The 13,462-nt window shown below is 42.2% G+C and overlaps 1 protein-coding gene across 2 annotated transcripts in view; it reads left to right on the top strand.

Moving 5' to 3' along the window:
* Nucleotides 1-13,462, top strand: part of APLF (aprataxin and PNKP like factor) — a 960,891-nt gene that overhangs the window by 535,578 nt on the left and 411,851 nt on the right. For both annotated transcript variants that reach the window (XM_069608357.1, XM_069608358.1), the window contains exon 5: nt 2,319-2,448. In XM_069608357.1, the coding sequence (XP_069464458.1) occupies nt 2,319-2,448 (130 nt within the window). The remainder of the gene's footprint in view (nt 1-2,318; nt 2,449-13,462) is intronic.

Below are 13,462 nucleotides of genomic sequence, written 5' to 3'. Positions count from 1 at the left end.
TTGGGATTCGCGGGAAAGTGCATGACCAAATAAGGACTGACCCGGGTCGACTCGACCAGGGAAAAGTGAAGGGGCAAGATGGCCAAAGGACAGGACAAAGAACCTTGTGGCATGGCCATTTTGGAGCCATGCCACCTATTCGTGCCAAACGCGGTTAACATGGCAAGAAAGGGTTACAAATATGAGAAAACGATAGCTGCTACCAGTCCTGTCCATGACACAACTGCACAGTTCATAAAAAGTCCAGCGAGAGTTTCTAGGGCCTTTTGAAATGACTAGAGACCCAAGTGTGCTGTAAGGTATGTTACAATGCACACTTGTTACATGTTGCACAAAAGTTGCAACATGAGGAAAGAACTAAGGGAAACAAAGTCTCCCAGTACTGACTGTCTTAAGGGCATGTCAGTTTCCCCATAAAAAGTGAGCGAAAGCCCAGAGGAGTGCAGCTGAGAGCTGTGCTTCTCTGGCAAAGTCAGTCAATGGTGTTTAAACAGCAGCAAAAAGTTTGGGGGTTGACACATGGAGGGAAAATTGCATACAATTATGAAATCTTTCCCAACACAGTGCGATGCCTTATGGCATCTTTAACTTGTACAAGTTTGCAGTGGTCTCTGTCGTGGCGTCTATCGGGGCAGCTTCAGGGTTGGATCCTCTGTCTCCTACTATATATTACATCTGGTCCTCATGATCTCTTTGGTGTCCTTTGTCTGTCTAGGCCTTTCGGTCTTTGCCATCTTTGCCTTACTGGAGTGCATTCCTGGGAGTTAGCTGGGGTATTCCCTGTTGATCCATCCACTCGTGGGCTTCTTCTGTGGTTTCAAAGATGTGTGTTCTGCCATTGTGGAGCACTTTTAGTTTGGCGGGGTACAATAACATATACCTCAAGTTTGCATTTCTGAGGTGCTCCTTTGTCGGCCCAAATCTTGCTCTTTTTCTTTGCACGAGGACAGGCAGATCGCTATCTTAGAGGAGTTTCTGGTGATCGCTCCTCCCTCTCTCGATAATGTTAGTATCTTCTCCCAGTCTTTAAAATTCATGATTCTGGCAATCACAAGCCTCGGGGTGCTCCCTGCCGGGGCTTTCTGATCGGGGTTCTATGGGCTCTTTCCACCGCAAAGTCTTATGACAGTAGCCCGGCTCCCACTTCATGTAATAGCAGGTTTTCCACATAATTTGTGGGATCTCTGCCTTCCTCTCCCTCTGGGAGTCTGACAATCCTTATGTTGTTTCTGCGAGCCCTCCCTTCTGCGTCTTCAGCTCTGTGCTTGAGGGTGCATACGCTATCCAGCATGTCTGTCAATTGGGACTGTGCAGTAGTGTTGGTCTGCACCTGCTGTTCTGCCATGCTCGCCCGGTCTGCCAGGGCCCGAACATCCTGTTTTAGGAGGCCCACACCTATGATCACTGCGTCTAATTTATGCTCCAGTGAAGTTTTCAGCGCTGCTATGGCCTCTAGTACGGGCGTCGCCCTGCCTCCCTTCTTGTTGTTCTGGCCTTGCCGTGGCCGTACTAGCGTCTGTTGGGGAGGGCTGGTTCGTGTCGCTGTGTCGCGGGTGAATGCTTCCATGCTGGTCTGCTTGCCCTTTCCCCCTCAGTGTTTGTCGGGCATTTTCCTGTTTTGTGCTCTTGTAGTGTTGCGCTCTGTTCTACACTTCACCGAGTGGCGAGTTTGTGTCGTGATGCTCTTGTTACTCAGATACTGGAGGATGTTCCTTGTGTCCAGGGTCCTTGCTCTCCCCCTTTCTTCCTTTACATTTGCTTTTGGCATCTCACTTCCCTTTGCTCGGCATTCTGTTTCGTAGACCGGGTCTTTGCTTCCCTCTTCCGCTGAAATGCATTGTATCGCCTCTGTGTCTGTATGATGATACCCCATCGGCCCTTTGCTCCATCTCAGGCTCCAAAGATGAAGCAGTTTCAGGAAATGGAGGATATAACGTGAGGGGTGATGCCTATTTGAGGAGGACATGGACGTTAAACTGTTGCATTTCTGTAGTATACATGCAATTGTGGGAATGGTAGTCCTGCTGGGGGAATTTGTTTCCTGAAAGGTACATTTTCTTGCAGCTGTCAAAAAATTGATTTTGTTTATACATAATACTTACCTCTGTGCCCTCAATACAATCCTGACTTTCCGGCGTGCCCTAGCAAAATCACCATTTTGCGGAACATTGGGAAATTACATTGTTCTCATTTTTTTATGTTAGTATGAAATTATTAGTGGGTTGATAAATATTGATTGGACATTATAACATATTAAATATCAATGTTGATTTTCAAAGGCCTTAACTTTTCTTGATACTTTTTCAACTTCTCTATAGTCTGAATCTACAAAATGGAATGAAGAGCTACAACAAGCAAAATCCAACCAGAGGAAAAGGGAGCTGCCAGCCTGGATGCTACAGGAAGGCCTTGATGTAAAACCACTCCCATGTTCGCCTGCTAAAACAGGTATCTGACTGCAAATCTTTGACAAATATGATATGTTTGCACAGTATGGCATGCTTCTCTAATACGATGCCTGGCATGTTGTAGTATTTTCCTAACAGATACAAACTGACATTAGATCATTACCAATGTCCAAACTGGCCAGATATCAACTTTATGTCCAGCACGCTTTTGTCAACAGTAGTAGTGGGCTGCATCAACAAAGCATTTTCAAATAGTCCAATGCCAGTTTGCCCTTCTCTGACTCATGCTGTATATGGGCTCCCTCTAAAAAGGGGTGGCATTTGCATAGGATGGTAAATTGTGTGAGTCAGTGTGTCTACACAAACTTGACTTTTATAAAGATCTGAAAAATAACACCCTCCACTGTAGCCATCAAAATCAGTTTCCCACATTCGATCAAATTCCTTAATGGTACACATACGGGGTCATTTGACATAAAATAGAAATGACATCCAGGGGACCGCCAAAGCTTCCACTTACATGTTGTTGGGCGCCCTGTATTCAATTTTCGTCACTCAAAGTTCAGAGTAAAAGAGAAGAGTAATGCAAGGTCAATTTGCCTTTACTCTTCACTTTTACTCTTCGCTTTGGGAGTAATAAAATGCTGCCTGCAAATTACGCTTTGCAGGCACTGTTTTATAGTGGATTCCAAGGGAATAGGCCTGGTTTATCAGCAAGTGCTAAACAAAGGCATGTTCCATTTTGAGCCCTTTGCTTAAGCATCTCATGGAGACTTAACACCAAGTGTTCTGCCGATACGGCGGAGGAAAGCAAAGTGGAGATGATAGCCCTGCTTTGCGGCCCTTGTACCCTTCAGAACTGGAGCTGGAGTGGAAAATTAAACCGTAAATGTAATTTTACACTTTGATTTTCCACACCGGCCATTATTAAATGACCCCCGACAGGGCCCAAACTTAAGATTCAAAGAGCAGGAGCTAAAACAAGCTCCTGGGTGTCAGGCATCACATAGTAGACAGCAGCTACCGCTGGGGATCAAGGAGCGAGTACACAGCACACTGCATATCTAGCTTCCACATCATGGACATCATTTGGGGGTTACCAGAGGTTGCAGCTGCAACTCCTGGTTACACCCCTGCTACCTCTGGCACTGCTTCTGCCACCGCTTGACAAGGATTGGAGCGGCAGTGTGCAAACGAAAATAAAGAGAGTTCTTAGAGCCCTCTTTAATTTGGGGAATAACCCTGTGAAGTTTAGTTCCCTCCAATGTATTGTATTTGAAAAGCTGCAGCTGGAGATTAGTGTTTGTCTGTGTAGGCCAGGCACACTGGACGCCTCAGACCCAGAGCTTCTTAGCTTGATTGTTTTATGTTTCAAAAGATTATAATTTTGTGCCAAAATACTCTGCTTTTTGATGTTGCTGTGGCATAGATTTTACAATATCCAGTTAAAATAGTTGGTATTATATCATACTTTTACATATAACGCTTCATGTCTGGCTCCTTCTGCTTGTAAGCACTGTAGAAATAGGTGTTATTACTACAAAATGAAATAGTACTTCATTTACCCTGCTGAAAAATGAACTTGGAAAGTGCAGGCTGGCACATGTCAGAGTTGAGCTTTTTACTCGCTGAACTATCCAATTGCAGAACAGTATTTTGTTTAATTGTGTCGTTAAAAGAAACATTCATAAGCATATTTAACTAACACCCTCTCCTCTTCTATCCAGTCCTTTTTAAACCACCCCCCGAGCCAGCGTATTACTAAATGCTGTGATATGTACATTTAAGGACCGGGTTAAGTGCTCAATGCTGAGATCTATCTGTGTTCTGCAGGTCACAGGTTTGCATTTTAACAAAGTCTGCTCAACCTTTCATTCTTCTGAGGTCGAAAAATGAATATTCATTTCTGTTGTTGAGTTAATTTTTATATAAGAGTGGTTTATGTGAACTGCTTTGGCGAAAGCACTCTATAAGTAATGGATTATTATAAATGCCCAAGTGATGGTACCATCAATAAATCCAAGAATAGGCTCGGAGTAATGTCATCGTTTAAAATGAGTGTCGTTTTAAAAAGTACAAAAATATATACATTGCTTGCAAACTTTGTTAATGTTGGGCAAACTTTTTTAGTGTCACCTTTGCCTCTCCTGATGTTTTGGACTGCATCTCTTATCAGCCTTATTGAGCATAGTCAATTGTCAGGGATCGTGGGAGCCAGACGCCAACACATCTGATTAGCCACAGGCTGCTGACCTCTGATGGTATGGATGCCATGCACATGAGGAACTAAGTGGCATTTCATTGGCATAGGACGGCAACAACTGGGCTTGAGGTTGCACAATACATGCAGTGACATACCATTTGCATTTATTGAGGCATTTATTGTCATTTCCTGAGGAAATCTGAGGCTACACGTGGCAAATATATCATGCATGTAAACAGCTATGGGGTGTTAATGGATCATTTGAGGTTGAGTTTAGCACCTAATGGTATCATTTAGACGTGTGGCTGTACTTATGGTACCTTATACCACGCATAAAAATAATTGAATGACATTACTGTGGCACTTGAGGCTGCACTTCCTAATAAAAATGACAGCAATTACATATGGGGACGTACCAGGTGTATGGGGCATTAACTGTCATTGGGTGGCATTACTGGACATTTAAGGATGCACTTGGCATATTATTAAAACAGCTAGATGTATGAAAATGTTACCAATGTATTTTTACTGTGCATAAACTGTAAGGCTAAAATAGACATAAGATGGCAGTAGCTTCTAATAGATGCTATATTTGGTATGCTATATAATGGCATTACGTGACATGTGCAGCTATAAATGGTATAAGATGGCAGTAAATGGCCATATGAAGCTGAAGTGACATATGCATGGCAGTGCCCCTTCCCTGTGTTGGCTCTCGTGGGTTTTCCCATGTCATAACATGGCCCCCTTTATGACATATCAAGATAGTACCCTAGTTAAAATGTGGTGGGTTTCTAAAAGTCTTATGTCTTTTTTGTATTGGATTGATATGTTCTGCAATGTGAACGTATGTACCTTTTTTATTTTTTGTTTACATCCGTCTTTCACTTCAAATGATGACATAAGGGTTAAATGTCATGTGATGTTATTGGGGATCAAATGTCATAGGCCCTCACTTCCTCCGATGTCATCGGGTGCATGATTTCACTTCCGCTACCCCCTGCATTGTGGTGAATTGTTGTCCCTGTTCCACATGAGAAGCACACACACCTTGTGCCAATTATGCATGATCCATTATATTTAAATGTGTCCTATATGTGTCCTAATTCTTCTTTATTAACCTTCTCAAACACTCATGCATGTTTGTAAAGCACCAGTTGCCTGGGGAGCCAAATGTAGCTCCTGGTAACTTGGTTTTAGGCCAACCAGGCTCTCTTCTGGAGTAGAAGCAGGAGCTAAATAGCTGCCAGCAATTTCAAACCTTGCCCATAGACGGCTACCTCGTTTCTCATATTATTTTTTATTTTTTATTGTGCACATAGTTTATTTAAACTTTTTAGCACATACAAAAACAAACAAGAGTAAGAGAGCTTCTAATTTTACAGTGTAAAGATTTACATTTTATTCCATCCATCAGTAAACAGTAAAATAGTTACTACTAAATAATACCAAAGCAAGCTAAATCATTAAAATACTGATTCAACTGAGTTATCCTTTCTCTTGATGATCCTTATTTTTAAGTTATAAAAAAAAGAGAAGAAAAGAAGACCCTTTATTATTATTATTTTTTTTATTCTGTTGTGAACAAACAATATAGTCCTGGCTTCAAATGCAGGTGTTTTTCTACAAGAGATTTTAAATGTGATTTTCTCTGTATGGTTCCATAATATTATTCCAAAAATGGATAATTGTTATGACAAGATTGTTGTTGGTACCTAAGAGAATCTGGGCCCATCTTTCCTGAGGAGTTAAAGGAGTTTTGATGCAGTTAACATGTCTCTGAAAAGATTTTGTTTGTCTGTGAGGCCGGGACACTCCATTATAACATGGTGTAATGTTTCTATTATTTCCTGTTGTGCACAAAATCGACAATGTTGAAGTGTTCTTGGGATTTGCCTTGTCTTCACTAATACTTCTCTAGTTGGAAGCAGATTTAATCGCAATCTGAGATATTGGTCTCTGACATAGCGATCTGGGAATATTGTTAAATATTGCGGCAGGCAATTAATCAGTGTGATGTCAAGTTCACAATTGATATTCATTTGATATTTCATTTTTAAGTTGATAGTGCTTATCGAATCGATTTGCCGCATTTGCTTTTTTGCTTGCTGTGGCTGCTGTGTAAGCATATCCAGACTGATGTCAAACTGTTGTAATTTCGTCTCAGCCGCTTGCTTCCAATATTTTAATGCGGTGTCAGTTATCGAATTCGGTCTATGGCGTAAGATGTCAATTGCTGGTATATGGTCATCATTGCATGTTTTTCAATAGAGATCTAAATGTTTCCAGATGACAATGGATTCAAGTGACTGTGCTGCTATCTCAAACCGAATTCGCGGCATTGGATATGTCATGGGCAATGCCAGGACTTTGCGCCAGAATTTACCTTCCAAAATCTGCCAGATTGATTGATCTAAATTTATCATGGATTCACTCCCGTAGGTGAGGATTGTGGCCACCTTCTGTCTGTAGAAGTTAATGATCGATCTTATAGAGAATTTCCCAAATTTGTAATAAATGCAGAGGCCCTGTCGTGCCAGAGATCGACCCTTTGATTTTAGATGGTTCTTACAGTCCTTTTCCACTTCAGAATGGCTCAGCCATATTCCCAAATATTTAGTCGATTTTTTGTGTGCTAACTTATTCCTGTCAATTAAAAAGGGGTTGGTTTTTGTTTTCTGAATCTTAGCCAAAGTCATAGTTTTAGGTTTATTTGTGTTAATTTGTAAATCATTCTTGCTCCTGTAATCTCCAAGATCACAATATCATCCGCATACAACAAATATGGAATCAGAGTTGCGTTGAGTTTTGGAGGATTTGCTGTTAAGAAGTGATGTTCTTCTGAAATTTCTGACGTATATCAGGGTCGCAGCGAGTGGACATCCCTGTTTTAGCCTGTTCATTGTGGCAAGTGGAGTTGACACAACTCCATCTTGTGATAGTCTGATTTTGATGTGGGTGTTGGAGTATAGTTGTTTTATCGGCTCCACTGTTTCTGAGGGGCAATTCCAGTTTCGGAATTTGGTCCACAATTTACATCGATTGACCAAGTCGAAGGCAAGATGAAGATTAACGAAGGCTGCGTAAACATTTTAAAGCATTTTGTCTTGATTGATTCTTGTTTTGTCATGTTCAGAATGATCAGGTTAATAATTGTACCAGTGTTTGTCACGAAGCCTGTTTGTCTGATAGCGTATTGTTTTGTATTTTTTATCCAGAATGTCAGGCTTTTCTGAAAAAGGGTAGCGAAAATCTTACCAAGCGGATCTAATAGGCCGATGGGCTGATAATTGGTTGGAGATTTCCGATCGCCTTGTTTATAAATTAGAATAAGTATAGCCAACTTCCATGTTCGGGGTATCTGTTTTGTCTCTTCTATGGCTGTGAAGAGTTGTAGACATATGGAAGCCCATGTTTCTGGATTGCGTTTTATTATGGCATTGCATAGGCCGTCCGGGCCTAGTGCTCGTGATGTATTGAGTTTGGTTATCACTGCTAAGATTTCTTCTTCTGCCCAGATGGCTGGCCATTTTGTTTGCTGATTGGTTATATTCATCATCATCTGTGTCTTTTGTCTTGTATAAAGCTGAGAAATGCTCGAGCCATGTTTTTTCTTGAACGTCGTGGATCATTTGTTCATTCAGTTTGTTTTGTGGATTCAGAAGGTTCCATAGCTCTCTTGTGTTATTTGATTTCAAAGCTTTTAGCATATTCTCTGCATCATTTTACATCATTATCATCCTGGTTTGTTTTACCCAGTTCTCATATTGAAAAACCCTCAGATCGTTGTACCGTTAACTCCACTAACATCCCACAGAGAATAATTACTTAACTCAAGCACAAATCTTCTGCTACAAGAACAGCCACTGGCGCTTTTCACGCCACCCTATTTCCCACAACCCTTCCAACAGACCAAAACATGAAATCAGTAGTCAGATACAAACAGAATATTCTTGTTCATCACCAACCACAGTACCAATTACGTCTTTACAGAAAGCTGGTTCAAAATGAACACCAATACCTTACACACAGAGCTGTTACAAGAAAACAAATTGATTCCCCTGGAATTGGTCAATGATTGGAACACTTAGAGGTAACCTAGTTAACAACTAGTTGTTGCACCTTATTTTATGTGTTGACTGTTGCTAACTGAATGCCTTACCACTGCTGCCACCACTAGAAGAGCACCGCCTCATATCAACTGCTGTGCTCTACCTGATGCTAGTCAAGGTGCTATATCGCCACTACCGCGTCTACTAAATGTAATTTGAGATAATCACTCATTATACAATGTACGCCGGAAACGACCATCTTACTATATCTCCTTATTCCCATTACCATCTCTATTGTTGCAGCAACCGTGCCCCCAGCAGAAAATGTACCTTGCTCTCTCACAGAAAGAAACCTCAAGCTTCGCGCAAGATTACCCCACCTCTATGAGCAATATCTACCACAACAAACTCCCCAATCCCCACTTGAGATCCACCTCACGACACCCTAAAGCATGTCCTTACCTAACCACGCCCTGTAGCAACTCCACCCAACCTAAACTTATCCCTATAACCACCCAGGACTCACCCAATACAACCACTCTATCCGGAGCTTTGATCAACGCTAGATCCTTAGTGGCCCACGCCACAGAAATAGCAGACACCCTATCCACTAACAACCTCGACCTACTAGCAATCACCGAAACTTGGTTGCATGAAGCAGCAGGCCCAGCACTCTCAATAGCCATCCCCGATAACTATCAAATGATCAGAATGGACAGACCCAATAATAGAGGAGGCGGTTTGCCCGTCATAGTAAAGACCAACCTCGAGCTAAGATTACTCAATCAATCACCTCTCAAATCCTGCGAGCTCCTCCCTGCAAAATGACCCATCTCTAACTGCCGCACCTTAACCATCCACCTCATATATAGGCCTCCCAGCCTATTGGCTCATTCGAGGCAGACCTATCAGCCTCATAGCCAACAATACAAAAGACACCTCTCAATTACTGTTACTTGGCGACCTAAATCTTGGCCTGAATGACCCAGACGACAAATCAGCCATAGCTATCATGCTAGCCGAACACGGCCTTCTCCAAAAAGTACTCACCCCTACCCATAATGAAGGCAGGACCTTGGAATGGATCGCCACCTTGAACTGCGATACCACCATTACCAAAACCACTCCTCAACACTTGACAGACCACTACCTCATCAACTTCACATTATCACTCAATAAAGAAGTCAGTAAAGAAAAGACCATGGCACCACCACTGCCCACCAGAGGAAAAAAATATATAACTCCCCACAATCTCCTACCACTTCTACTGCCAACCCTCAATGCTCTCCCTGACAACTTAAATCCAGAATGCCTTGTAGAAAGCTACAACCAGGCTATGAAAAATGGACTAGACATCATTGCCCTTCTAAAAATGTAAAAAAGCAAACAGCAAGCTCACCTGAATACTTGGTTCACCCCCCATTTGAAAGAACTAAGAATGCGCAAAAGGAAACTAGAATCCCAATGGCGCAATACCCCCACAGAAGAGAATAAACTACAACTTAAACTCTTCGCCAATAATTACAAAAAAGAAATCCTTCTCACTTAAAAGAACATATTTAACGAAAGAATCGAAAAATCCAATTCCAATACCAGATAACTATTTGCTATACTAAGGGAACTAGAATCCCCCATACACCCGCCAGACAACATAACTAAAGACAAACAATGGTGCACCAGCATACAAAACGTGCTATCTAATAAAATCAAAACTCTCCAAACTGAAATCAAACTGAAAAAAGATTCCATAACCCCTAACGTATCATCGCCTAGTCACCATGACAAAACCACCAACTCATCTAGCCCGAATCCTTTCAGGTTCACCAAAATATCCATCCTAGAAACTGAAAGGGTTTTAGCCTCACTTAAACCATCCAAATGCAAAGGCGACAACTGCCCACCCCAAATAATTAAGGATGCTGCCAGGGACCTAACCCCCTTTATAACCAAACTGATCAACGCATCCTTCTCCTCCACCACCATAATATTCTCAAAGAATCTTGGGTTCTGCCTCTCCTCAAGAAGCAAACACTAGATCCTGCTATTCCCACCAATTACAGGCCCACCACCATGGTACCGTTCCTGTTAAAGATAATAGACAGAGTAGCATACCTACAAATCCAGCAATACATACAAACTTTTAGGCACCCGCCAATCTGGTTTCAGACCACAGCATGGTACTGAGACAGCCCTGATCGACCTTAAAACCCAGATCAATGAAATTAATGACAAAGGAAACACTGCCATGTTATTCCTCCTCGACCTGTCGGCGGCCTACGACCTGGTGGATCACACAGTCCTGTGCAAACACCTGGCCTCGGCAGCCCACTTCTCGGAAGAGGCCATAGACTGGACACAATAATTCTTGGACAATCGAACTATGAGAGTCTTCTCCTCAATAGTCTCAGCAGACCCCATCAACATAACTTGCGGTGTTCCCCAGGGCTCCTGCGTCTCCCCTACCCTCTAAAACATCTTTACCAAGCCCTTATTTGACAAGTTGGACAGACTGGGTGTCACATACACTAATTATGCAGACGACACCCAGATCCTCATACCCCTTTCGGGCAACTTCGACTCAAATACGGCCTTGGTAAACAAAATATATCTCATCATTCAGGCATGGATGGCCACACACGGCCTATGCCTGAACGAGGAGAAAACCAAAATCCTGCTCCTTGGCTCCAACGCCAATCGAAAAAAACTCAGCGACAGCTACAAAGCGTTCAACATCGATGGCAATACCATTCCAGCTGCCAAAACAGTGAAAACCTTAGGCTTTCACCTCGACTCAGCCTTGTCACTAAATAAACAAGTCAAATCACTAGCATCCTCTACCGCATACACGTGCAAGCTAATCAGAGCAAGCAGAGCATTCCTCTCCCAAGCTAGCTGCATCATCATCGCTAATGCCCTAATACTCTCCAGACTTGATTATTGTAATGCCATGTACCTAGGAGCCAACAAATATATAATCAACAAACTCTGCAAAACAATGCACTCAGAACAGCCCTCAACCTACCCTCTAAGGAACACATCTCTAACAAAAGAAGAGAACACAAATGGCTCAAAATCTGTGACCGCATCTCACTCAAAACAGCATCACTTACTTTCAAATGCTTAAGCAACGCACCTCCCCCTATCTCGCAGCCAGAATAGTAAAAAAGACCTCCACCCGCCCCACCAGAACGATTAACTCCTACAGCCTTCAGGTACCCAAATTTAGACAAAAGAAAACGGGCGGCAGTAGTTTCCCTGTCATGGCAGCCCAACTCTGGAATGCCCTCCCACTCAACACCAGAGCAGACCAATCCTACCTCAGCTAACGCAAAACATTCTCACCTGGTTACAATCCAATGATCCCAACGACTGATCTGCGCACCCTCATACTAATAAACTATAGCCAACTTGACTCTATATATGTATATCCCTTAAACTGACTTACCGAAATGTAAGTAACTGTATGTATCTATGTAAATATGTGCCTATCTTGTAACTAAGTTTTTATGTAACCTTATCTTCCTGTCCTCTGTTGCGCCCTGTTACCTCTGGGTTTTGCGCGTCATACTAAATAAATAAACAAACAAACAAATAAACAAACCTACAAGTAAACCCTGCACTACTTTCTACTGCATTTCCTTCATTGAAACCTACACTCTACATATAAAGATAAGATATGTCCTGCCTTAGTCGATCAGGAATCTAATAAATAATCTTTAACACAGTTCCTCATAGTCATTCTTGAGAAAACCAACAAAGCCACCATATTCTCCCCTCCTCTGGGATTTCAACCTGTGGTGCAGTTCTCCCGCAACATTTAATGCAGTTCAAAATGATGGCCTCAATTGCTCTGCGCTGGACTGGAATGACCAGAATGCCTTCCAAATCACAATCCAATTTAACAAACCCCAACAAAAACTAGCATCTTCACTGCCATAAACTGAACAAGTTCGACTCGCCTCTCTTTGTAGACAGCCCCTCTAAATATGCGCTCCCATTGGCTAAAGGCATTTCAATTGAATTATTGCGCCAATAATCCAATACCACGATCTTGAATGCCACATGTATGGTCATTCCATCTGCTTAGCTCCCCAAATGCACAGAAAGTCTGCAGCTGATCTGCTGGTATCAACACTTTTTGTACACATGGGTGCCAAAGAGCTAAATAAGGCTAGAGAAAGAATCCTCCACCACGTCAAATCTCAGTATGGAATTCTCACTCCACAGTGTGCCATAATGTGGTCTTCAGAGCAGCAAAAAATACTGCAGCTCAGGAATCCATGTTCGCCACCTGCTTTCACCCACACAGCTCCATGGATATGTTCAGACCAGTAGTACACATAGTGGCACAAGAAGAAAAACTATTATTAATGCCTGATCCGAAGAGGTAAACGTGTCTTTTAATGTTCATGAATAAGAAATATTTATTACAAAAAAATGTGTTTGGCAATTAAAACATATTTTTACTGACTATTGGAAATGGGATTTACGTTTTTACCCCCTACAACATAATTTTACTCCCAACCTTAAAAAAATTGGTTAGTCAAATACTCACACTTCAAAATCTTACGTGGAGCGCTGCTAACATGCCTGAGTTGTTTCAATACTTTCTCAGTGCATTCTCATGTGCCCAGGTCCTGATATCCCATGCCTGATAAAGACCCACATTTCTGCTATAGTCCTCATATACAAGGTACGGAATGGGAGGATAGATCTGGGCAATGCACTCACCTTGGGGACAATCAGAAGCTATGGAACAGCAGTTTGTTGGAGCTTAGAAGCTGGGGGAGTCCTGCATT

Source organism: Ambystoma mexicanum, chromosome 4q (genome assembly GCF_040938575.1).
Source record: "Ambystoma mexicanum isolate Mex_15411 chromosome 4q, UKY_AmexF1_1, whole genome shotgun sequence".
NCBI lineage: Eukaryota > Metazoa > Chordata > Amphibia > Caudata > Ambystomatidae > Ambystoma > Ambystoma mexicanum.
Note: the sequence above shows the minus strand (reverse complement) of the source record. Positions and strands in the feature narration are given on the sequence as shown.